Source organism: Histomonas meleagridis, assembly GCF_020186115.1.
Source record: "Histomonas meleagridis strain 2922-C6/04-10x chromosome Unknown contig_11, whole genome shotgun sequence".
Classification (NCBI taxonomy): Eukaryota; Parabasalia; order Tritrichomonadida; family Dientamoebidae; genus Histomonas; species Histomonas meleagridis.
In genome coordinates, this window is record NW_027150754.1 from 1 (window position 1) to 25,343 (window position 25,343).

At 30.8% G+C, this 25,343-nt stretch overlaps 12 protein-coding genes across 12 annotated transcripts; 6 read left to right on the forward strand and 6 right to left on the reverse strand.

The window, feature by feature from the left end:
• Window positions 1–347: 347 nt before the first annotated feature.
• Window positions 348–686, forward strand: GO595_000607 (uncharacterized protein; the record flags this gene model as incomplete). Its single annotated transcript, XM_067919385.1, has 1 exon — window positions 348–686. The coding sequence occupies one exon, from the start codon at window positions 348–350 to the stop codon at window positions 684–686; it is 339 nt and encodes a 112-aa protein (XP_067779076.1).
• A 5,455-nt stretch (window positions 687–6,141) lies between these two features.
• GO595_000608 (uncharacterized protein) lies at window positions 6,142–6,621 on the reverse strand (the record flags this gene model as incomplete). Its single annotated transcript, XM_067919396.1, has 1 exon — window positions 6,142–6,621. The coding sequence occupies one exon, from the start codon at window positions 6,619–6,621 to the stop codon at window positions 6,142–6,144; it is 480 nt and encodes a 159-aa protein (XP_067779077.1).
• Window positions 6,622–7,987: 1,366 nt separating this feature from the next.
• GO595_000609 (Ser/Thr protein phosphatase) lies at window positions 7,988–8,917 on the forward strand (the record flags this gene model as incomplete). Its single annotated transcript, XM_067919408.1, has 1 exon — window positions 7,988–8,917. One exon carries the CDS (start codon window positions 7,988–7,990, stop codon window positions 8,915–8,917), a length of 930 nt encoding a protein of 309 aa, XP_067779078.1.
• A 496-nt stretch (window positions 8,918–9,413) lies between these two features.
• Window positions 9,414–9,893, reverse strand: GO595_000610 (V-type proton ATPase 16 kDa proteolipid subunit; the record flags this gene model as incomplete). Its single annotated transcript, XM_067919419.1, has 1 exon — window positions 9,414–9,893. One exon carries the CDS (start codon window positions 9,891–9,893, stop codon window positions 9,414–9,416), a length of 480 nt encoding a protein of 159 aa, XP_067779079.1.
• A 569-nt stretch (window positions 9,894–10,462) lies between these two features.
• Window positions 10,463–12,028, forward strand: GO595_000611 (kinetochore protein NDC80-like; the record flags this gene model as incomplete). Its single annotated transcript, XM_067919430.1, has 1 exon — window positions 10,463–12,028. One exon carries the CDS (start codon window positions 10,463–10,465, stop codon window positions 12,026–12,028), a length of 1,566 nt encoding a protein of 521 aa, XP_067779080.1.
• A 3,763-nt stretch (window positions 12,029–15,791) lies between these two features.
• On the reverse strand, window positions 15,792–17,018 carry GO595_000612 (CAMK family protein kinase; the record flags this gene model as incomplete). The annotated part of the gene is made up of 1 exon (XM_067919441.1): window positions 15,792–17,018. The coding sequence occupies one exon, from the start codon at window positions 17,016–17,018 to the stop codon at window positions 15,792–15,794; it is 1,227 nt and encodes a 408-aa protein (XP_067779081.1).
• A 455-nt stretch (window positions 17,019–17,473) lies between these two features.
• Window positions 17,474–18,115, forward strand: GO595_000613 (uncharacterized protein; the record flags this gene model as incomplete). Its single annotated transcript, XM_067919452.1, has 1 exon — window positions 17,474–18,115. One exon carries the CDS (start codon window positions 17,474–17,476, stop codon window positions 18,113–18,115), a length of 642 nt encoding a protein of 213 aa, XP_067779082.1.
• A 198-nt stretch (window positions 18,116–18,313) lies between these two features.
• GO595_000614 (small GTP-binding protein) lies at window positions 18,314–18,892 on the reverse strand (the record flags this gene model as incomplete). Its single annotated transcript, XM_067919463.1, has 1 exon — window positions 18,314–18,892. The coding sequence occupies one exon, from the start codon at window positions 18,890–18,892 to the stop codon at window positions 18,314–18,316; it is 579 nt and encodes a 192-aa protein (XP_067779083.1).
• Window positions 18,893–20,572: 1,680 nt separating this feature from the next.
• On the forward strand, window positions 20,573–20,995 carry GO595_000615 (40S ribosomal protein S16; the record flags this gene model as incomplete). Its single annotated transcript, XM_067919474.1, has 1 exon — window positions 20,573–20,995. The coding sequence occupies one exon, from the start codon at window positions 20,573–20,575 to the stop codon at window positions 20,993–20,995; it is 423 nt and encodes a 140-aa protein (XP_067779084.1).
• A 163-nt stretch (window positions 20,996–21,158) lies between these two features.
• GO595_000616 (uncharacterized protein) lies at window positions 21,159–21,566 on the forward strand (the record flags this gene model as incomplete). The annotated part of the gene is made up of 1 exon (XM_067919485.1): window positions 21,159–21,566. The coding sequence occupies one exon, from the start codon at window positions 21,159–21,161 to the stop codon at window positions 21,564–21,566; it is 408 nt and encodes a 135-aa protein (XP_067779085.1).
• Window positions 21,567–21,683: 117 nt separating this feature from the next.
• GO595_000617 (20S proteasome subunit alpha type 1) lies at window positions 21,684–22,391 on the reverse strand (the record flags this gene model as incomplete). The annotated part of the gene is made up of 1 exon (XM_067919496.1): window positions 21,684–22,391. The coding sequence occupies one exon, from the start codon at window positions 22,389–22,391 to the stop codon at window positions 21,684–21,686; it is 708 nt and encodes a 235-aa protein (XP_067779086.1).
• Window positions 22,392–23,838: 1,447 nt separating this feature from the next.
• On the reverse strand, window positions 23,839–24,468 carry GO595_000618 (uncharacterized protein; the record flags this gene model as incomplete). The annotated part of the gene is made up of 1 exon (XM_067919507.1): window positions 23,839–24,468. The coding sequence occupies one exon, from the start codon at window positions 24,466–24,468 to the stop codon at window positions 23,839–23,841; it is 630 nt and encodes a 209-aa protein (XP_067779087.1).
• Window positions 24,469–25,343: the final 875 nt, after the last annotated feature.

Here is a 25,343-nt window from a genome sequence, read left to right on the forward strand (position 1 = left end):
TGATTTTTTTATGAATATTGATTTTTTGCATCCGAGAACCCGATTTTCGAAAATAACTCCATTCGATCAAATTTCGGAAGTATCAATTTGCGTATTTAGATTCTATGGATGTCAGAGTTCCTCGATCATTTGAATTGCTTTGTCCAACCCGAAATCGGTCGCTTCGTTACATTCGTTTCTCATTTCTTCTTACAGTCGGATATCATAACAGCGAAGAAGAACTTTCGAATGAAATAAAACGATCGCAAAACATAAAAACGGAAGAAACGCAACATGAAGATGATGACGAAAGTTGACTCAATGATTTCCAAAAGCCAGAGTTCAGTTTCGAAGACATTGGGACGCAAATGGCTGAACGCGTTGGTGAATTCATGAAAGAGATTTCGCAATTTGACTCTGTTGAAGCAGACGGTCCGATAAACTTTGATTTCGACTCGTACAAATCGAAACTTGAACATTTCCTTGACAGTAGTAGTGATGAAGAAGAAGAAGAAGATGCCTATGAAGAAGACGAACTTTTGAAGCATTTGAAAGACAAATATGAGAAAATACTCCGGAAAGTCGCCGAAGGGAAGATGAATGCGAACGAATATGTTTCGAGTTTTCTTGAGCAGTCTTATGAAACGCAGCCAATCGATAGCGGGCCCACTAGTGATCTGATGCAATTATTTAATTTTCGAAAATAACGATTTTGTGCGTGGCTGAAATTCTTTTGTTGGGTTATGTATTGTAATTGTTGATAAATCTTTTTGCTGACGAGTTATAATGTTTGCTTTGTCTTCATTTTATATGGAAAATACATTTAATTCTATCATAAACTGAATGAATGCCTTCAATATTAATTAATTCATGTTGTTTTTTCGCATGATTTAAAATTCCTTTTGCATCTGAACTCCAACAGACTTTACAATGATTACACATATAACCTTCTCTATGTGATAATATATCCAAGCAACTAGGAATTTTATTATTAAGCTTAGTATAAGCTATAATAGTAGACCAAAACCAACCTATAGTATTTATATTTTCATCAAATTCTTGATGTTTATGTGAAATATGAGAAATTAACGATTTATGTGCATTAGTGAAATAATCACAATTAGGGAAAGGACAAACTATAACATTGTTCCTATAAATGTCTTTTTCTAAATTATTCGAATTATTTAATATTAACCAAATTAAGTCTTTCTCTATTAAGTTTTTAATACAACCATATAAATGATTTTTATCAGGTTTTAAACCATGTATTTTGTTCATATGATTATTTAAAGCATTTCCTGTTTTAAATTCATTCTCACATTGACATTGGCATGGGAATTGGCCTGGTACACACCATTTCCCTTCTCTAATCATTATATGGATTAATGGTTGTTTAGCTAATGGTAAGTTATCATATTTCCAATTGTTAAGTTCTTTCGTTGGTCTCCATTTATTAATTAAATTATAAATATCTTCTTTACTGACACATTTTTTAATATCTTCAATTAATTCATCATTCATGTCTACAGTTTCTTGAACTAATTCATGTTCATCTTCTTCTTCATCATTATTAGTTAAAGTATTAATATTTCTATGAAGTGGAATATTAGTGTCTGAACTTGATTCTTCTTCACTAAGATTATCTTCCATATCTGATTTATCTGAAGTAGAAATTGTGAAATAGTTACTTAAGTTTAAGACTTTAGGAGTATGTTTATACATAATTTCAAATTCAGGAATATCAATATTTATCGTTCTTTTAATTGGGTTAAAACAAATCTCATTTTCTTCAATATTAACAATTTGAGTCTTCAACGTTTTGTTTACATCTATTTTAAGTTGTTCAATTAACGCTGTTTCTGTTTTATTCCTAAATAAACTTTCTACAAAAAAGAGATTCAACAATAGGTTTTGTGGTTTTCTTAATAGCTTCTGGTATAATATGTAAAGATTCTACATCTGGGTTAATAGTTTTATTATTTAAATTCGGAATAATTTGTAATGAATCAACATTCGAATTAATAATTTTATTGTTCATAACAGGTTTAACATTCAAAGAATCAATATTAGGATTAACTTCAACATTATTATACACAGGGTTTGCTTTTACTGAATCTATTCCTGTATTTACTTGTATGTCATTAAATTTGGGAATTGCATGTACAGAATCAATGTTAGTTGTAATTATTTTTCTCATTAAATTTTGGTTCTGCTGTTAAAGAATCAATATTAGTTGAGATTGTTCTTTCATTAATTATCGGATTAACTTCTAAAGAATCAACCTGAGTATCTACTGTTTTCTCATTTTGTATCTGATTCACATGTAACGATTCAATAACTGGATTTGTAGTAATTGATTTCTCGATTGGTGTAACTGAATTGATTGGAGATTCAATATAATTAAATTGATTTCTCGTCATATCTGTGAATTGTAACTCATTATGTATCATGTTGTGGTTAATTTGATTAATTGATCTTAAATCGATCTGACCAATGTTATAGAAATGACATGTCGCCCATATATTTTGTGTGTTGTTATTAACTATTTCAACATTTAAATTAATAGCTTTCTGGATAAGATACTTATTTGCAACATTAAATATATTTTTGAACTTTTGGATTATCACTATTTAACCGAAATGGTAATTCTCTAGGTCTGGTTGGTCCTACGAAAGTTCTTAAATCAAACACACCTCTCTCAATTTCGTCGGACGATGTGAGTCTTGGTGGAAAATTAAGGTTGATTAACAGGTTTCCTTCTTGAATAATGCATTGATTTCGGCATAAAACTAACCCTCTTTCTTCGTTGATAAATATTGGTAGTAAAAACGAAATATGTGGATCTGATGAAATAATTACCCATTGAGGTGGGACTCCTTCTTCTCCATATAAATCGGGGTTTGGATTTGATTATAATGAATACCACTAACAAGAAGGAATTCTTGTTGAAGTGGTTCACCAAAAATTAAAATCAATTTCTGTTATCTTTTTTCTCGCAAATCTGAGGGGGTTTCAGCAGGTGAAGGACATCGTCGTAGGTGCTTCTGTATAATAGGAGATCGTTCAAGTCGTTTACGCATTTCCGAATCGTCGATATAATTTATTGATCGAAATTTCGATTCGCCAAAAAGGGTATCATTAGAGTGCCCTGGGGGAGATATTTCCGAAAATCGAGTTCTCGGACGCAAAAAATCAATATTCATAAAAAATCAAAAAAATCTCCTCCCGTGTGGTTTATTCATTAAATATCATTATAATTAGGTGTTTTAAAGATCAAAAGGAATTAAAATCAAAATGTGTGAACCTTGAGGATTTGTTGCCAACGGAAGGGGCCAACAATCCAATTGGAAACTGGCATCATGAACTTACTGAACCTAGTGAACCCACTGAACATATTGAACATATTGTACCAATTAAGGACTGAACAAAATAAAGGGATTAACTTATGTCGCAAAACGAGACCTGTGTAGCCAACGGAACCAAATTCATCTTCAATCTTCTTTGTTTCCAAATTTCTCAATACTGAAATTAATAAAATATTTAAATTAAAGAAAATGTTTGACGAGCGGAGACGCGAAGGCTGATAAGGGTTTTTGTTCCTTCTGATCGTTCCGAGTACAATCAAAAATATTTCTTCGTTTTAAATATTTATTAATACTTTCTGTTGATAATTTATTCCTTGTTACACTTACATTTGAATACATCAAATAAATATACAATATGTTCTTATCTAAAAATATATAAATTTCAATAAGCAATAATAATAAACTATTAAGATTGAGATTGAGATTAAGATTAAGAATTGTTAAAATCTTCAAATTAATGAGATCTAAAACAAAGAAGTTGTTTGATTTACAAATACGCGAAGGCTGATAGGGTTTTTTGTTCCTTCTGATCATATTTGATGAAACCAAAATGTTACTATGTTTAAGAATGGTAAACAGCTTTGAAGATTGAATAAAATAAATGCTTATTAAAAAAACTAATAAATTGAACAATTTTATAAGTGAGTAAAATAGTATAGATAAGAAATAAGGGATAATTGATGTTATAAAGTTAATTCCTAAGATAATTATATTTCCAATTCGAATTGTCTGAAGAATTGATATGTCGAGAAGTGAATTATTTAATAAAGTATATAATAATAATTGAGGTAAAGCGATGAAATTGTCTAATATCAAATAGAATAATGATTTACTAAATCTACAATTACCTGAAGGCTTAAGGGGTTTTTTGTTCCTTCTATAAGTAATATGTAGAATTAATGATAACCAAATATTCCTTTTAATGTTAAACAATTTCATATATTTTGAATTAATTATTATTAAATACTTCGAATTCAACATATGATTAAAAGCTTGAATCGAATAATCAATAAAATTATTAGTTAAAGGATCTGGATCAAGATCGAATATATTAATAAAGGCATCCAGATCCTTAACTAATATTAACTTCTCTTTTAATTTAACTCTAGCCACGCCGTCATCAGTAAATAAGAAACAATAACTTTCCGGGTGTTGATAATGATAAGTTAATGAATTAAGTAAGTTAAAAGTGAATAATATATTATGAGATTTGAAGTTTTGATAATTAATTATAATATTGAAACATTTTAACATATCAGTCAAATTTTTAATATTTGTAATTTCATTGTCGTTATAATTATTATTGTCATTAATATTATTTATCATATGATTCTCATCAGAATTTTCATTAACTTTCATTTTTTGATTTTCTTTAAACTCTGCTTTATTAGACTCCAGATCTTTATGCTCATCATTGTCCTTAATATCTAAAGAACTATTGAACTGCGACCTTACTGTCAAGTAGCATTGTAGATATAAAGAAATTAAGAAAGATATTGATTCATTAGATGTAAAAGATCCAAGAACATCTCTTTCATATAAAAACGATGAATAAGTCTTTTCAGTTTGTCTTTCATTAATCATCTTGATTACAGCAAGATTCTTTTGTTTAAGGTTCACATGTTTGTTATTAAAAATATCTTTAATTTCCTCATCAATATTCTCAAATAAATTTGGTGTATTAGCAAATATTTCTCGGAAAGATTCAATATTCATGTTTGAACTAATTGTATATTTAATCGAATCATGTGTATCAAATAAATATCTTGAGTTATATTTCAAACCATGTAAATAATCAATCAAAAGTCTTGAAACATTAATGATTTTAGAAATAAAATCATAATCTTCACTTAAATTAATAATAATATTTGAATAAGTAATATAAAATTTAGCAATACTTCTATAATATTTCGTTTTATGATTAAAAATGTTAACTGGTTGAAAATTCTTATAATATAATAAATTTTGGTTAAAGAAAAGATTAAGATTTATAACATTATTATCAATTTCATATTGTGTAAGTTCAAATGGTTCTAAACTAACATCTAATCTAAGACATTTATCTTGATCAATAATACAATGACCTCTCTGAATAATTAAGCAATCTAGATTTGAAATATAAACAGGTAAATGGACACTAATATTCGGGTCAGCACTAATTATAATTGATGAAGGTAATGGTTTGTTGCCAACATTAAATGGGTACCATTTGTCAGGACGATAATGTAAACCTTTTAAAAGTAGGATTTCGTATTGAAAAGGACGGCCATGGTCGATGGACCGAAAAGGGTAAAATCTTTGTTCTTCTATCTCGACTCCTGAGGGTAATCCTGAGACATTAAGCATATGATTAATGAGTAATGGCTGAGTATAGTGTGGCAAAGGGGTAGACTTAATGAATTGTGGTAAATAATTAGGTATGCATTTCGAAGAATTTGCTATGTTTTGATCAAAAAGTATATTATCTTGTTGTGTAGATGGTCTTGAATCATATTTTCGATTTTCAGCGTGTAAAAATGACTGTGTAAAAAAATTCATTCTCCTCCCGTGTGGCTCGAACACACGACTTCCAGATTAACAGTCTGACACTCTAACCAACTGAGTTAGGGAGGAAGCCTGTAGATATTTAAATAATTATTATATAATAATTATTTTAATTATCATTTTTTTAAAATCATTTTATTTATGAATTTTAACAATAATTTTTTTTGTTAATAACGCATTTTTATTCCAATGAATTTTTTGATATATTAAAAATTATGATTAAAATTTTAATTATGTTGATTTTTAAATTTATTTATCTTAATGCACTTGCAATTTTTCCTCTAAAACTCTTTATTTCATTTAAAATTGTTTTAATGCTTTCTTCATCGTTCTTTATACAACGAGAAACAGCACGATCGCAAATAACACAATTTGTTTGTTCATCTATTTTAGCATCGATTAGGTTTGAAGCCATAAGATCTATAACCAATGATTCTATATCAATGATGTTATCGATCTTTAATTCTTCTTTGATTTTTCCAAATGAAATTTTTGATCCTTTCGCAAAAAGAGATAATAGTGTTAATTTCTTGAGTTTTTTGGCAGCTTCACTGTTTGGATACAAACGAAGTTGCTCAGGAAGTGATTTCTCAATAGATAGATAATCATTCCAAGAACCATATGCAAACAAGGAGATTAACTTATGTTCATTACTACCTTCTTCGAAGTCATTTAAGTAAACGTCTAAAAACATTTCATTTGGATTATTGAGAATATCTTTTATGTTGCTCATGTTTTATTGGCGAACGTTAACCAAAGTGTCGTTTATAAATGTAAACGATAGAATTTTTTTTGGGTTAGAAATGAATGAATCAGAAATATTTATTTCATCAGATCTAGATGACATGTCTTTTGAAATGAAGCAATTACAAAACAAAATAAATAGGGTCAAAATGGAAATTTATTCACCAAATTCCAATTCATTTCCGAATTATAAATATATAATAAAGTCATTAACCAAACGTAATCAACGTCTCAAAGAAGAGGTTCACACACTCAAGAGGCAACAAAAGAAAATTTTTGATTTATTCCAAATAAATGATTTTCAAACTCTTTTTGAAAAATTAAAAAAGATTTGTTTGGATTACAATGGCGAATCTTCTTTTCAAACTGAGAATCAAAATCTGAAAAAGAAAAATTATCAATTACATCTTTTGCTTAAAGATCTTCAAACTAAAAACTACAATTTATCAATTGATAAGATGAACATTCTAGGTATAACTGATACTCTTAAATCACAAAATGAACAACTTTCTCAGGAATCCAATTCTCATATACAAAAAATTACTGAATTGCAAGACACAATCCACAGGTGCGACAAAAAACTTTCTCAACTCATCAAAGCCAATCAGTCTTATGAACAACAAAACAAATCCTTGACGACAACAATTTCATTACTTGAATCAGATATCAATTCCCTCAAATCACAAAACGCCGAATTAAACGTCGTTATCTTTGATTTAAAGAATGCCAACTCACAGCTGAATGAAGACAATCAAGTAATGAAGCAAACAATTAATTCGTTAACTTTAAGTGCAAAACAAACAAATCAAAATAATACAAATTTTAATCACCAACAAAATATAATTAAATTTTCGCAATTAATTTATAAATTAATTTATAAATTTAAAAATGAATTTAATTCAAGAACAAAAAAATTAATTCAACAAATGAATTTAATCAATATGAAAATGAACGAAATTAAAACTAATGTAATATTTCAATATGTAAATGTGCTTAATAATTCACAAAAACTTATCGATGCAACATGGAAACTATTTGGTGAGCAAAGGCCCCCGAAACTGAGAAATTTTGCAAATGATCCACAGAAACTTCAGTTCATTGTAAATGGGCTAATACAACTGCAGAACGCAGGTGTGCAAGCAATGAGAATTAAGGCAAGAAAAGAGTAAAATGTTATTTAAATAGTTTTTATTTTAATAATTTTATATTGTTGCTGTAGAATTACAAGATATTGCGTTTTATTCGAAAAAAAAAGTAATCACTTAAATCTTTTGTGATTAATTAATTATTATAAATTTATATAGAAATAAGTTGTTTATGCAAAAGTGAAAAGTGTGTCACTTTTCCGATAGAGAATGAAGAGCGAAGAAATCGAATTCGACCAAATCTTTTCCACAATCGAAGAAGGTAATCACCTCTCTGAGCTAACTGTTGTAAAGCTCATGAAAGTGCTCCAAGAGATTCTTTATCAAGAACCTAATTGCTTAGAACTTCAAACACCGATCACTATTTGCGGCGATATACATGGGCAACTTTTTGATTTACTTCAGCTATTCGAAACAGCAGGTCGAGCTACTGATGACAATAATAAGAAATTTCTCTTTCTCGGAGATTATGTTGATCGTGGCTATTTTTCACTTGAAACCTTTGTTTATCTTGCCACACTTAAGATCAAATATCCAAATCGAATTTTTCTTCTTCGAGGAAATCATGAATCACGCCAACTCAACACTAGCTATGGTTTCTACAATGATTGCCTTCAAATATATGGACACATTGGTGTCTGGTCACTCTGCAATGAGATTTTTGATCTTTTACCGATATCTGCCATTATTGATAAACGCGTTTTTTGCGTTCATGGTGGTCTCAGCAGAGAACTCCCACTCATCGAGCATATAGATCTTCTCCAGCGTCGTATGGAGCTACCATTTGAGGGACCTCTTTCTGATTTATGTTGGTCAGATCCCGATAACGTACGTGACTGGACGAAAAGTCAACGCGGTGCCGGGTATATCTTCGGCTATGCTCAAGTTGAGCAATTCCTTCGCGTTAACAGACTCCAATTAATTGTGCGATCGCATCAGCTCGCACAAGAAGGATATAAATACTTCTTTGACCAGAAATTAATCACAGTTTGGTCAGCGCCGAACTATATGTACAGGTCTGGTAACAAGGCATGCGTAATGGAACTCGATGCGAACCTTTCGCCAAACTTAAAACAGTTCTCTACACACCCAAAAAGTGATACGAAGCCAAATGATGTTGTTTCGCCTTATTTCGCATAGATTTGATCGATGTATAAACACAATGTTTGAGGGAATGATTTGTTTGATATTTATGTATGAAACGTTGACTCAAAAGAAATTAATTCCTTGAGTGACACTTAAGCATTGCAATTTTATTATTCGACTGTCACTTTAATAATTAATAAATTAACGATTTGTTTCATATGACAAAGAATCAATATTAAAACTCATGAAGCCCAATAAATTTAAACACTTTTCAAGTACAAATTTAACTAATAGAGATGTTTAAAAATTTAATTAGAATAAAAAAATAAATTTATTTTCAGATTATTTAGCTACAAAACAAATTAAGCATGGGCTACTTGGTAATTATAAATAAGTAATATTTAATTTTTAAAATTTTATATCTAATTGATTCAAATAATTTCCATTTTCAAAATTAAACTCTATTTGGTTAACAAAAAATAAAAGGCTTGGAATAAGAATTAATTGAATTTAAGTAATTTTTATGATATTGATCAATCTTCTGTAATACTTATTCGCATGTTGCGGTTTTTGTGCTTAAGATGATTGAAACAATGAATCCATAAAGACCCAAAACTTCACCGAAAATGAGAATAAGCATTGCTCCCATGATCAAACGTGGTTGTTCAGCCATAGCACGAGCGGCAGCGTCACCGGCAACACCAATACACATACCTGAAGCAAGACCTGTTAAAGCGACGGAGAGACCACCTGCAAGATTTGCATATCCTCTGAAAAGTGGATATGGTGGTCTAACGCTTGGTGCAATAATAACTGCTGTAACTAACCCATAAATACCAACGATACCAGCCATAATGATTGGCATTAAACCACGGTAAATGAATTCAGGATGCATGGAGCAAACAGCAAAAACACCAATAGCAGATTTGGCTGTGCCATAACCAGAGCCAATAGCTGTGAAAGCGAGTGCGATGGCAACGCCCAAAAATGAGAAAAATGTAGCGACAACAGGGCAGTCTTCGTTTGACATCGTGGATAGTAAACTAAAAGTGACAAAACTACTTTTTTGAATTGCACTTTTTATGATACAACAAAATTTATCATCCTTTGGTTTCTTTTTTGTAATAGTTTTGGTTTCTTGTATACCAAATAATTATGGACTAATTTAAAGAAATATGCTAAAAACTTGTTGGGAAACCTTTTTTTCATCAACATATTAATTATAATTGATTTTTGATTGTTTTAATTAACAAATAATAGCTCTTGCCTTATGTGCCACCAAAAAGCATTTAATATTTGAGCATTGGTACGTCGAAAAAAATTTATTAATAAAAAATTGAAAATTAAATTTATTTTAAATTCTAATATTAATAGAAAGCAAATCTAATGGTTTAAAGTTAAAATAACATATTTTAATCTCTTTGTCATGTTTTGAATAAATCTAATTTTAATACTTAAATCTTTCCATAATACGATTTATAAATCAAAATTAATTTTAAATTTAATTAACTTATCATTTAACTAATATTTAACTAAACATTTTCATGAAATATTTTGGAAACACAAATTTCTGCCGTTTAAATTAATAAACGTACATTGATGAGGAGGGCGAGGGAAAGTGTTGGTGTTCCAAGGACCCACATACCAACTCGAAGTACTACAGCTGCATCTCGCCGCCAATCTACATCAGGGCGTGACCGAGAACGTCCAATAGCACAATCAAGAACACAAAAACCAGAACCTCCATCAGGACAAGGGGATCCCTTTAGATGCATAAATAATTTTTTTAAAGAAAGGGAAGGTGAGCCAGCCTTTCCAAACCGAGTTCAGTCATTAACTCAAAAAAAGTATCAATCAGTTGCATGCAAACTTCTCCACATTATCGACAAAGATTTCAATGACTTTGGAGTTACTTCCAAACTCGAACATGATTTTCGTGATCTAATGAGTGTATTTGGATATCCTTATCAAATTCGGCCAACTGATCTTCAATCTACAATTGGTGCTCTTAATCGTTTAGGCCCCACACTTTATCCTCTTAATTGGCTTTGTCGTCTTATCAAAAGCGATGAAACTCTTAAACCTCAACAACAAGCATATTTAACGAATAATCCAAGTTTCCGCAATCGACTGATATTTTTCAACTGCATTAAGCGTACCTATGAAATTTGGCTTCAAGGTGATGATAGATCCATTTCCCGTTTCGAGAAAGATTTATCAACATTTTATCTTGACTTGAACGATATCCAACAAACACATGAAAAGCTTCAATCTGACCTTAAGGCTCTTCAAAAGGAACTAGATTCTTTACAAAGAAATGAAGATCCTCGACAATCATATGCTGAAGCAAATCGTCAAATTGAGCGCGTTATCGAACAACGGCAACAAGAATTCGAAAACCTTCATAAGACGAATTCACAAAAAGCTGAAGAACTTGATGAATTAAAGCGATTAGAAGAAGAAGAAAAGGAAAAACTTAAAATTGCCGAAGAAGAAATGTTACAATTAGAGCGACAAATGGAAACAATGAACGTAAGACCAGATCAATTAATGGAGATGATTGATACGATTAACAAATATGACTTAGAGAAAGAGCAACAGAATAACATCAAAGAAGAACTTGAAAAAGAGATTAAAGAAATTAATGAAAATTGTAAGAACGAATTTGATGCGATTTTTTCATTAGCAAATGATATCAATGGAATAATTACACAATTAGGGTCAAGTCAAATGTTAAAAGTTAATACGAATGGAACAAATCAAAAAGAAATTTTAGGTGTTGATCTCGAAAATCTTTTAAATGAAATATCAAATAATCGAATGAAATCATTACAAATAGAAGTCGAACAAGCACAGATCGAAGCAGAAAGAAATAGCATCGCATTGGAATTGGAAGAACTTGAAAAGGAAAAAGTTAATCTAGAAAAAGAAATTAAAGCAATGGCATCAACAAAGAAAAAGGATATCAACGTGCTAAGGAACGAAGCGGATAATTTACAAAATGAAGTTAAACAGAAAAAGGTAAAAATTAATGAAGAAGAAAAAGATGCAAAAATGCAACTTCAGTTTGCAAAGGAATCATTCGAAAACTTAAATCAATATATAGAAGAAAAATTACAAAATTTAATCGGTGAACTAAAAGCAGTGAAAGGAATAATGAATTAATTGTATGAAAAATATTTGTTGTAACTTTAAATATGTTTCATTAATAATTTTTTTTTAGATATAATTCTTTATTAATTATATGCGATAAAATTCTTTAGAGTTATTCAATCTCTATCAAAAATTATACAAATATTTTGGTGAGTTATTTAGAAAAAAGCACATTATTATAGAAGATTAATTGATTCATTTGATTTTTATCAATAGAAATTGAATAGTTTATGCATACAAATTAATTGATCCACCTCTCTTAAAATCAAGTACTTTATATTTACGATACGTTGCCTTGTTCGATCCAGAACCAAATGCAAACCCTTGAACAACTATATGGCCTTCTCCAAAACCCAATTTGTCACAGTGTTACAGAAATTACAAATGCAATTCTTTCAATATATTTAAATAGCGAGTCTATTTTAGAAATATTAAGAATATTATCTTCAAATTCTTCACCTTTTATTAAACAGCAAGCGGCAATAGGGCTTTCTCAAGTTATTTCAAGGCATTGGCAAAATATAATGGGATCACAACAAGCTGCAGAAGAGATTAAGGCAGCAATTTTAAATCTTCTTCATGAAGAAGCAGACCCTCTTGTACAAAACTCAATTATTTATGCAATTGAAAAGCTGCTACAAAAAACATGTGAATTATTTGGAGAAGACTCTCCACATACCATTGCTGAATTATGGCCACAACTATTTGACTTTCTACAAGTACTATTTTCACAAGAAAACCAAAGAAGCCATCAAGTAGGGCTTGAACTTTTATCTGTAATGGTTCCTATGTTAGGAGAACAAGCATTCAATTCAAATCTCCCACAATTTATAAATCAAATTATGATTTCTTTAACATCCCCTGATGAAGATTACCTTCTTTCTGGTCTAGGTCTATTTGTTTCTTTAAATTTGTGGATTGATGATAATAATTTGCAATTAATTCAACCTAATTATTCATCAATTGTTGAAAAGTATTTTGTTATTTTCCATCAGTCGTTACTTTCTGGTCGTAATTGTACCTATAAAATTGCAAATCATCTTTCATCGTTTATAAGTTCATATCAAAATTCGGCCATTCCAATTTCACAACTTTTGTTGTATCTCATAAACATGTTAAATGATCCTAATATCCAACCAACTCTTCATTATTTCATTTATCTTCCATTAATAGAAATCATCCAAAACTTCACCGATGATGTAAAACCACATATTGAGCTTCTTATTGAAACCATTTTTAAGTCATTGGCCATTGGCTTTACTGATGAATGTTATCAAGAGAACTCCAGCGCATGTTTCATATCCACTTCAATCGAATACCTTTGCTATCGTTTTAACGGCGAAAAACTGTTTCCTATCGTTTCCCGTTTTTTGTCAGACGATAGCCCCAATTCAACATTTGCAAGTATATTAATATTAGACAAATTCATATATAATGCACCAAACACAACAATTTCCCAATCATCCACTTTTGCAAAATTTTTTATTAATCATTTAACACCAAATAATCATCATTCAATACGAGAAGTTTCATTAATATCATTACAAAAATTTATTAGTTTTATGTCAATTGGATTAAATGATTTCTTTCAGCCTATAATTGAAGGATGTATTTGTGCTATAGATTCTAATGATGTTGAATTAATTTATCAAGGAATTAAAACATTAAATTTCGCTATACAATATATCGAATATGACGATAAATTTAATGGACCAATATTCGAAAAACTTTTTTCGATGTTACAAGTTAACTCACCATATGTAAACGAAATATTTGAAGCCATTTCTATGTTAGTTGAAGTAGCTGAAGATGATATCTCAATATATGTTCCACAATTAATGCCATATTTACTTCAATCGATACAAATTGATGATAATATGAATCCTATATTAAAAGGAATATCATTTGAAATCATATCAAAAATTATCAAAATATTACCTAATGAAACACAACAAATATCCGAACAATATATTGCATTACTTATACAAAACACAAGTTCAAAAGATACATTTATAGTATCACATTTATTAAAATCATTTACAAATCTTGTTAATATTAAACATCCATTAATTCAAAACATATTAATAAAAATTGCGGAATATGCAGTTAATGAACTTGATTGTAGTCATATACTATCGGATATACAAAACAATGAAAACTTCCAAAATGAAGATAATGTAAATGATGAATCACAACAATCAATACTTTTAGATACAATAATTAATTCGACTAAATTAATTCGTTCAATAATTAATAATTTTCCAATTGTATTTCAATCGAACATTGAACAAATAATAATTAAAATGAAATCATTTTCATATATTCCATTGATAAATATAATAAAACAATCATTGAAAACTTTGGCAGCAATATTTATAACATATCAAATAGATCCTAATCCACATATGGAAGAAATTAAATCCATTTTCGAATTACATGAAGCCTCATTAAGCGAACAAGCATTTATATTTTATACGAAAATGATTTATAAATATTCGAATACGTTATCACAAGACATATATAAAATTGCTTTTAGTTATTCAATTGCTGCAATTAATAATGAATTGCCTTGTTTACAAGAGGATGAATTTGGTGGTGATGAAGATAATAGTGCAAAAGTTTCATTGATGATGCACGTGTTTGATTGTTTAACTGGAATCGCTTTAAATGTTCCTCAATATTTCGATAAGGGTAAATTTATACAATTATTACAAAAATTATTAAAAGAAAATAGAATTCAAGAAATTTTACTCGGAGTTTCTATTCTTGGAAAATTATTTAAAGTTGCTGCAAATGAAATTTCTGGTTTAATACTGAAGTTTATGATAAAAATTATTTTGGAAACATTAAAATATTGTGACGGAACAAACCAACCTTTCCCAATAATAGCTTTAAGGGATATATTAGAAACTAATCCAAACGTTTTAGCAAATTATATTAATGGAATTTTCCAAAAAATTGATGAAATCCTTCAGTTAGAAAATGTGGGGCAGCCCTATTACCACCAAACGGTCGCAGCGGTGGTTTCACTTTTGTTTTCGTTCTTGAAAATTCAAAAGGAGCAGTTCCCTCTTCAGAAATATTTGAATGTAATGGTATCGGTTCTCCCAGAAAAAATCGAGGCAGAAAACATTTATTCATCAATTATTATCGTGTATGAACAATTTCCGCAAGCACTCTCACAAGTAATACCACAGATAATTGTTGGGTTTGCAAAAACATTAGCATTGAAAGATTCAAAATTGAAAAGTTATGGATTTTCGGATGCTTTATTAATAAAAATCGTTGGAACACTCAGATCGATATTAAGTGCATTCCCTGATGGTATGGCACTGATTCAACAGTCAATCACCGACCAAAAATCTCTTTTAAGGTTGAATCAGCGTGTTTTTCAATAAATATTAAATGTTATCAATTTTCAGAAGACCGTTTATCCTGTATTCAAATTTGGTGTAAAAAATGCTTTTTGAATGTGTCGTAAAAATGCCACGTTTTTGAACAAACGATGATTTAGTTTACAATTTTGACGCTGTTTGCCAAATTTACATGCAGAAACTATTGAATTACCGGAGTTTTGACAGTCGGCTGTTTTGTAAACTTCATAATTATCAAGTTGTAAAAAATATATTTATATGAAATTTTTTGTCAAATATGACGGTTATTTGAGCGTAAAATTCTGTGACGTCACTTTTGGCCAAATAAAATTGATTCTAAAAACAACAAAATTTTGAAAACAGATAATTTCGACTAGGTAAAAAATTTACTAAAATGGAAATTAGAACCGGTAGTGACGTATAGGTTTAGGGGTGAATGTTCGAGGAATATGTGCACCCGCCTGTAATAAATTTTCAGGCATTGGTCCTTGAAGCGAGTTGAATCCTTTTGGAATAGGCTGAGGGATCCTTTTTCTGGCCATTCTTGGGTTGTATGAATGACCCATGAAGCTATCTGATGATCGGACCAACTTCAATGCACTTGCCTTTAACTCTGCTGCTATTTGTGAAAACTTGAAGTTATTGTCACATTTAACAAAATCAATAAAATTGATTTCACGATTTTTCTCAAAGTCTGTTGGGATAAGAGTAGTTGTTCTAATGTTGAAGTCTGTGATAAAGTTATCTGCATCTTTGATAAATGGATGAGATAATATCTGGTCAAGATTAAGCCTCTTATGAGGATCTATCTCTAAAATTCCGCGTATAAGATCTTCTGGAACCGGGAATGAAGCTTTTGGTATAACGAGTTCATTTTCTTTTATGTTTTTAACTATATTGTATAGGTTTTCTCCAGTATAAGGAAGTTGATCGAAGAGCATCTGATAAAGAGTAATACCTAGAGCCCAAACATCTTCCTTTATTTGAGGGCATTGGCCATCAATGGGCGGTAATTCATCGTCATCATCTAAGGCTTCTGGAGCTTGGAATGCAGGTGAACCAACAACCATCGATGCACTATTAATACTGTGACTAATTCCGAAGTCTCCTAAGATTGCTTTTCCAGTGGAATCTACTAATATATTAGCAGGTTTAACATCTTGATGAACAAATCCTTTAGAGTGCATGTATGAGAGAGCTATTGCAACCTGCTTGATGATTGATCGGATCGAATCATAAGTTAATTTTCCTTTTTGAAGCAAATTTAAAACAGAACCTTTGTCAGCATACCCAAGAACTAAATAAGCATACTCATGGTCACCTGAAAGGAACACATCGTAAAGCTTAAGGATGTTATCGTGGTTTAAAAACTTCATAAGTCTTATTTCTCTGTCAAGTTGATTTGCACCATCAGGCATTTTTAGCATTGTTCTTAGCTTGATTTTCTTGACAGCATAAGTCTTATGCGTTTCTTTGTCTATTGAAAGAAATACTTTTGAAAATGTTCCTTGACCAATTTTACGTATTAAGAGGTACTTATCAATCTGATCTATTGGTCTCTGTTGAACTACAGTTGGTTCTGGTGTTGAAATATGCTTGATGAAGCCTAGTTCGTGGGTGTCTAACATTTGGCTGTCTAAAATGATCTCAATTTTGGTTAGAGAAAATCTGTAGAAATCAAATGCAAATATTTTCATATATCTTCAAGATTTCATTATAAAATTTTAAATATAAATTGTTCCGATGATATTAAATATATATAACAATAAAATTAGAACGAATAAATTAGATTATAAAAAATATTCCCTTTTTGGTTTATGGGAACGTCCAGAAGACGCTGAGAATATTCAATGCTCTCAATTTTGAATAAACTTCATTCAAAATTTGTAATTTTTTCAATAATGGCAAAAACACTACGTTCCCAAAAATCACATTACGGTTATTGTCAAAGTCTAAAACGGTTAAACTGTGTACGACCACATTAAAAAAAATTTTTTTGTCAATCGGTTGTAAACACGACCGATGAAAAAAAATCATTTCACATGTCGTCGATAAAAAATAAGATTTAACGTTCGCATAGCCGATGCAGGAAACCCTTATAAAAACAGTTTCAGGGAAGACTTTTAGTATAAAGTGTAGTCCTGAAGAGCCTATCCACAGCCTAATCGAAAAGGTTCGTAACTTACTTCAAAGTAAAGGCGAAATTCAATTAATATATCAACAAAAAATTTTAGATGAAAACTTAACAATAAAAGATATAGGCTATGAACCTCCAAATTTCTTTGTGGTTTGTCCTAAATCGAAACCAAGTCCACGTCCTAAAGAAATCACAATATCAAATAGAATTCAATCAATTGAAATACCTCAACCACAAAGCCTTAAGCCCCCGATTCATGTTGCTATTCTAACACAATCATCGAGTGATAGTAGCTTTGATGAAGAAGATTATGATGATACTCAAACATCTTCTTCTTTTGTATCACAAGTTGACAGCTTTCAAAATGATTTTGAATCAAATCAATCAGATTTATACGAAGAAGATGAGGAAGAAGAATTTGAATCATCATTAAACTGCTATGACAATTTCACTGATGAACAAAAGCAAGATATTAAAGAAATACAAAATGAAACCGGACTTGATTTCAAGAAAGCTGTTTTGATATATGTGTCGTGTCAATGCTCAAAAGAAAATGCCATTCTTAGTTTGCGAGAGATGAGCAAATGATGGAACAAATATTTTCTTTTTGTTTGTATTGAATTAAAAGTAAAAATAAAAAAAAATTAAAGTAAGGGAATATTTTTCAGATCCTTTTAAGAATGTTTATTATATTGTACTTTTTCATTGAAGCTTTATTTTAGTCTAAAATAGATTATACATTAAAAAATTGATCACGTGTGATGCATATGCATTAAAAATATTTATTTAGAAGACAGTACAAACTTCTTTTTTTGTGCTTTTTTGTTCTTTTGGTGGTGTTTGGTTAACTGTTGGATGATTTCTTTGATAAATCTTTTCGACAAGTCCGTAAAATAGTTCGTGAACATTTATGTTGTTCTTAGCTGATATTTCCATGTAAAAAGCGCCTATTTGTTTGGCAAGTTCTTCTCCTTCTTCTTGGCTAACTACACGTTCTTCAACGAGATCACATTTGGAAGCACAAAGGTAAACCAAAGGGTTTCTGTAACAACGGGTAATGTCTTGATAGCATTCGTTGACATATTCAAACGAATCACGTTCAACCATCGAGTAAAGAATAATAAAACCTTTTCTTGGTGCATCTGGTCTTGGAACTCTCATTGGTGCAAAATCATCTACAAAATTTACTGTGATATTGGTTGTAATACAAATTCCTTGATAGTTAATTATGGACTTACATTCAAAAAACAGATCAGTGCCATAATCAAGTCCGCCAATCTTAGAAATAAGCATAGATTTCCCAGTGTTGTATCGTCCATAAAGATCTATATAATATTCTTCTGAACTGGGTTTTTCTTGGTTCATATCAAAACCGTTGTTGATAGCGGTCAACCTGGAATGATCATTCCATTTTACGAAGCGAAAAAAGTATGAATATGAAAAAGGATTTGTGGAAGTTTATCCTTGGCTAAGAGTTCTTGTTTCTATTTTAGCTATGGAAATTGCACAGAGATCATATGAAGACGCATAAGTTAAATTGATCAAAAAAGTAATATCTTTCACTTTAAAATGAGTTGCTTTTATGTTTTTCTGTGTATTCTTTGGTTATATTGATGGAAAAAAGAGGATTTTGGATTTGGCGGGGAATTAAAATTTTTGGCGGGATCAACGTTGATGGAAGGTAATGCGCCTGAAGTCAGCCTGAAAAGTTTATCAAAAGTGGTAGCAGACAAAATAAAAGTAGCCCGAATTTCAACGCCAAGAGAAATTGCAAACTCAATTGTTACGAATTATTCATCAAGATCAGAAAATAAAACATTTGTAAAATCTCTCAACAGAAGGATCTACGATGTTATAAATGTTTTGAGTGCACTTGGTTTTGTTGAAAAAGATGATAAATCAATAAAATGGATTGATAATCCATCGTTAATAAAAAAAGATCAAGAAATAGACCCTGCTATTACAAAGGCAGAAAACAGAATAATGGAAAAAGAAGAAAATCTTAGAAATAAAGTAAGGCAATTATTGTTATACAAGTGTTTGATTGAATTAAACAAAAATACTTCATATGAAGGCCCTCGGGTGTCACTACCAATGACAATCGTTTGTTTTCAAAACCTTGATTTTTCAATTAATGTTCAAGATAAACATCTAATTGATATTACATCAACTACAGAACCTACATTTATTACACAGCTAGATATACTATCGCTGATGAAGTTCCCTGTAAAGTTGATTAGACATGTAATTTCATGTTCACCAGAAATAGTATCATGTCAAAAATATCTTCCTTTTTCTGATGAAGGAGAAGATCCAGATACGTTGGTTTCGTTCTAGAATTTGTTTAAAATTAAATAATTGTTATTCTTTAATTAATAAATTTAAACTCTAAATTCTTGTGTGATGCAATCAGATTCAGTCAGTTCTTGCATACTTTTGCCATGGTTTAAACAATTTTTTGAAAAAAAAAATAATCCATCCTTTATAAAAAAAAATGTGGAAGTGCTGATACGAACAAATCTTGGGGAGCCAGTATGTATAAGTTTTGATGTAAATTATGAAATTTACACATATTCATTAAATAAGAATGACTTCAAACATATTTTACAAAACCTGATGTTCATCATCTCTGAAGTTTAGCTTCTATTGCTTTGAATCTTTTGTCCAATAAGTCAATTCGCTTTTGAACATTTGATATCCTATCTTTGATAATTTTTAATGTTTGGAAGCACTCTTTGTATTCAAAAGGATGATATAATTCATTTAGTTCTTTGAACGAATTTTCAAGCTCAATAATTTTTTTGGAAATCTGCTTTTGACTTTGGAATGCATTCTCTAGTGCATCTTTTGAAGCACATGCAAGATCACACAATATTTTACTGACTTCTTTTGCTTCTTTTTCGATATTTTCTTCTGTCAAAGGATCCATATGCACGAGAGTCTATCGTCCGCACTTTTTCGAACTCAGCGGTTATTTAATACCCACAAATTAAAAAACGTTAAAAACAGTTTTATCGGTTTTAGCGGTTATGGCTGACCTTTCGGATGAAAAGTGTTCAAGTCTTTGGACGCAAGAAAACAGCTACAGCCGTCGCTTACTGCAAGGAAGGTTCTGGCCTTATCAAGTTAAATGGTGTTCCCCTTGGCCTTGTTGGAACTGAAACACTTAAAGCCAAACTTATGGAACCACTTCTCCTTATCGGTGAAGATAAGTACAAGAACCTCGATATCCGCCTCCGCTGCCATGGTGGTGGTAGCGTTGCCCAAATTTATGCTATTCGTCAAGCTATCGCCAAAGCTGTAGTTGCATATTATCAAAAGTATGTTGACGAACAAGCCAAAGATGAAATCAAGAAGGTTCTTTTAGATTACGATCGTACACTCCTTGTTGCAGATCCACGTCGTATGGAACCAAAGAAATTCGGTGGTCAAGGTGCACGTGTACGCAGACAAATGTCATACCGTTAAAGAAGTCTTCTTTATTACATTGTTTTTACTAATTTCTGTGTTTTTAATGTATTTTTCTTTGAGATCCCTTCATTCAGAAAAAACGTTTAAAATGTCTTTGGAAACCGTTTAAAAACGTTTATTGTAACGTACGTTAAAAATTATATTTTCATAGTAAAGTTCCATGGAACCAAAAGAGTCACCTGCACACAAGACACACCAGAAAAGGAAGAAGGAAAAGAAGGACCCAGCAACACCAGAAGAACTTCTTAAGGAAATCAATGAAATTCGTCAAAAATTAAAGTTGCCTCAAATCAAACAACAAGATGCTTTTGTCAACTATGCAAGTGCACTTGCAAATGGTGACCTTGTAGATCTAAATAACGGTACATTTGTTGTCACATCTTTACTACACTTTTACGAAGCTTTTGATGGAAAAACTCCAACATCTAATCTCGTTAAAAAGTGGTTCAATAGCTCTCAAAAACGCAGTGTTCTTTTGGGCCCTGGCAACATGGGATGTGTTGCTTTCATTCAAGGATCAGACGATGGAATTTATATTTATGTTATCGTAGCATCTTTATTCCACTAAAATATTTTTGATCGTTTTCATTTTCCCTGTGACCGTTAACGTGTGTATTCAAAAATTTATATCGTTTATTCAATAAGTTCCATCGTTCATTAATACCCAAAAATTAAATCCAAGTTTTTAGTTTTCATCAATGTAACAGCGAAGTTGTTCACCTTCAAGAATTTCGAAGGGTTCATCAATGCCAACAACTCCAACGGCGAGTGATTCAAGATTGATCTCTTCTTTGGAACTACAATCGTTGATTGCCTTCAATGCATGTCTGATCAATCCTTCGCGATCACAATCTTTGAATTCGGCTAAGTGTTGCTCTAAATATGTTTTTCCTGCTTGTGCCCTTCTTCCTATTGCTTGAGCATTAAACTCCCAATTCTGGCCACTTGGACAGGTTTCGAATAAACGAACACCGTCTGACCCAGAGCCAATCATTAGCAAGCCAACACCATATGGTCTTTTATCATATTTTTGTGTTTTCTTTTGTGACCTTTCTGCAACAATATCTGCAAGCTCTACAACTCTTATTTCGCTCCCGTAAGCAAATTTATGTTGAATACATTCGTTTCTTAATAATTTGCAAAGACCTCTTCCATCTGCTGTTAATCCAGAAATGGAAACACCAATGTGATCATCTATTTTAAATATTTTTGGTTGGTATGATGAAAATTCGGATGGATTATGCATAATGCAAGCAAGAACTGCATGAGTTTTGGAACGGATTGCAACTGTTGGCATTCCTTGTTGAACAGCTTTCATAGCATTTTCTACTTGGAGAATACGTCCTTCTGGTGAAAAGGTTGTAGCATCACCATCATATCTTGACCTAAACATTTTTTTATATTTTAATAATTGAATACCTTTGTTCGAACAATCTAATAAAGACCGTTTACTCAATGAAATATTTCCCGTCACATCACATGTCACAGAGAACTTGGCTTTAAGCACTTTTTACTATTTTACCCTTTTTGTCATGTAACTCCTAATGTGAAAAGTACAGAAAACTAATTCAATAGTCGAACGATAAAAGTTTTGAGTAATAATGTAAATCATGGTGAATTTCATCAAAAGAAAACAACAACATCACAATGCACAACTTGAGTACCAATACTTACTTTACATAGTAACCAATGAAAAAATGAATCATACACACATAAAAATATCAAAACCGTATCAGAAAGAAGGAAGTTACATACGTCTTATGTACATACTCAAAATGTAGAATTTTTCAACACATTCTGGCGAAAGATAAATTCACCATAAATATTAAATCATATCATTTTGAAAACACCTCAAGGCTTTGATTTCAGTAATGACGATAGAAAAATTTGTGTCGTCCATCTGTTTCTGCGTATGAATTAATGCTTACTCATAAAAATTGAGTGTGCGAATTACTTTACTTTCATTTCTATCGTCATTTCTAAGATCAAAGATATATTTCTCAAATATGTAAAAATGTGTGGAGAGTGCAAAAAGATTATTGAAACATTAAACAAACCAAAACCATAAATCCGTAGGTAGTGCTACACAGCGCTTCGACATGTCGATGGCAGTAGAACTTTTTCTAAACGTTTTCATCGTTTATTTGCATCAACTTTTTAAACGTATTCCTACAAGCACAAAAATAAATTCTAATTTTACAAAAAAGTGAACATTTCCGATACAAATTTCTATTATTTGTATTTGTATTGGAAATCTATTTTGAGATAAATAATTTTGATTACATTTTTAATAATATTTAAATATTCGCATAAAGCAATAGAAATACCGAATCAGTATTCAAATAAGTTTATTGTTTCATCTTCTGTTTGTTTAAATCTGATTTTAGGATGTAAAAAGACAATTTCTACATGCATAAATCAAAGTCAAAGCAAAAGCAAGGTGAACATAATTCATTGGGCATCTGATCAAATTGTAATTGGCTTTTAATTTTTGATATGAATCTTAATTAAAAGTGGATCATCACATAAGTATTCAAGTTATTTTGAATTCAATTAATTCCCATTAATAATTCTTTTTTTTTCTTCAATTACTTTTTTTGAATATTCTTCCATCAATGTATTCATTTCCTATTTTCATTAATCAATAGTTGATTATGTAGGTGGTATTAATGTAAAGAAGTTTAATAAATGGTCGCTATGATATGTCAATATGTTTTTTGGTCAAAAATGACATGTCATAATTAAATAAACGGTTGCTGAAATTTCTTGTCTTTAAAACCGTTTGCAAAGTTCAGAAAATTTGTGAATGGATTCGGGTCCTATTGCGATTAATAACAACCTTACACAGATCCACCAATTTGTGGCGTTTGAAGTTGCTTTAAGGAGCCACCATCTGCATCACTTGGACTGTATGGAGGTGCTTCTGTGCTTTCGATGCAGTTATTTTGTGGTGTTGTATTTGGAATGTCCCAAAATGAGGGTAATGCTTCTGTACTTGGCATGGTTGGCCTTTCATATGAGATATTTGTGGTGGATTGTTGAGATTTTGCTGATTCACCAATTCTTGACATTTTAGCTGAACATAATTTTCTGAATGCCCTTGGTTTTCTTTCCATTCTGATCAGCTGAAAGTCACGGATTCTGGCAGCCTCACGAGATGTTTTCTGGTTAATAATTGAAGATATTCTGTCTGAAAAAGTGTCTGTATCACGAGTTAAATTCAGCCATTTTGAAAAATCTCCTGACTGATTCGATTGAACGATTACCAGCACATCTCTTGGCTTAATACCGTAGAATTCAAATGAAAAAGTTTCAATGAGGTATTGTCCATTATAAAGAAAAGCCACTGAATCATATGGAGCTAATCTCTTTAAATTTGCTATTGCAGATGTTGGGTAAATACTTACCTTGATAACGCAACGGCCTGGGAAATAAACAAGGAGGGGAAACTTCTTCGGGATGGAATTCATGAATGTAGAAAATTTTCTGTCAAAACCAGCGGCTTATCACAAATTTGATTTCACAACCGTCGATTTATTTAATTTCAGATTGCCAATAAAAATTCCAGCGTTTTTCCCCATAAATTGATTTATTAAACTTATTTTATTACCTTTAAGAGCTCTCATTTTAGAATATAAAACTATAAATATAAGTAGGATAACATAAAAATTTATAGAAAAAGAAAAGGAAAAAAAATTTTTTGTCAATCTTTCTGTAACGGTTAGATTTTCGTTTTTGGACGGTTTGTCAAGCCAAATAATTATGACCGTCATTCAAAAGGTCATTTGCCTCATGTCGGGCGGTTTTGACAGGTCGTAGAATCTTGTTTTTTCTTTTTGGATTCTTCTTTTGTCTATCCCAAACAATATACTTAGCAATTGATTTAGGGTCACAATATTACAGAGTTAGTACTAGCACTTTCTCTGGTCATCCAAAAATGATTGAAAATCATCAAAATAAAATTTTGACGCCATCCGCAATCGCAATTAAAACTAATAACTATGATGGAGAGCATTTGATTGTGAAAGGATTATCTCAAGTTGAGATAAAAATTGGGAATGATGCTTTGAAGTATCTGAAAATTCACCCCGATTCGGGTGCCCCATTTTTGCCTCGAATAATTGGACGATCATTTTCAACTGAATTTGAGATCCCAAAAATTTTGAACGCAACTGAATTCCTTTCAATTTTGCTTCACAAAATCTATGAACGATGCAAAACAACTAATATTGAAGGAGTTGCAATAACTGTACATGATTATTTCACAATATCTCAAAGGAAATCAATCATTCAAGCAGTGTCTATTTCCAAAATTCCATTGATTAATATTCTTGATGAAACATCT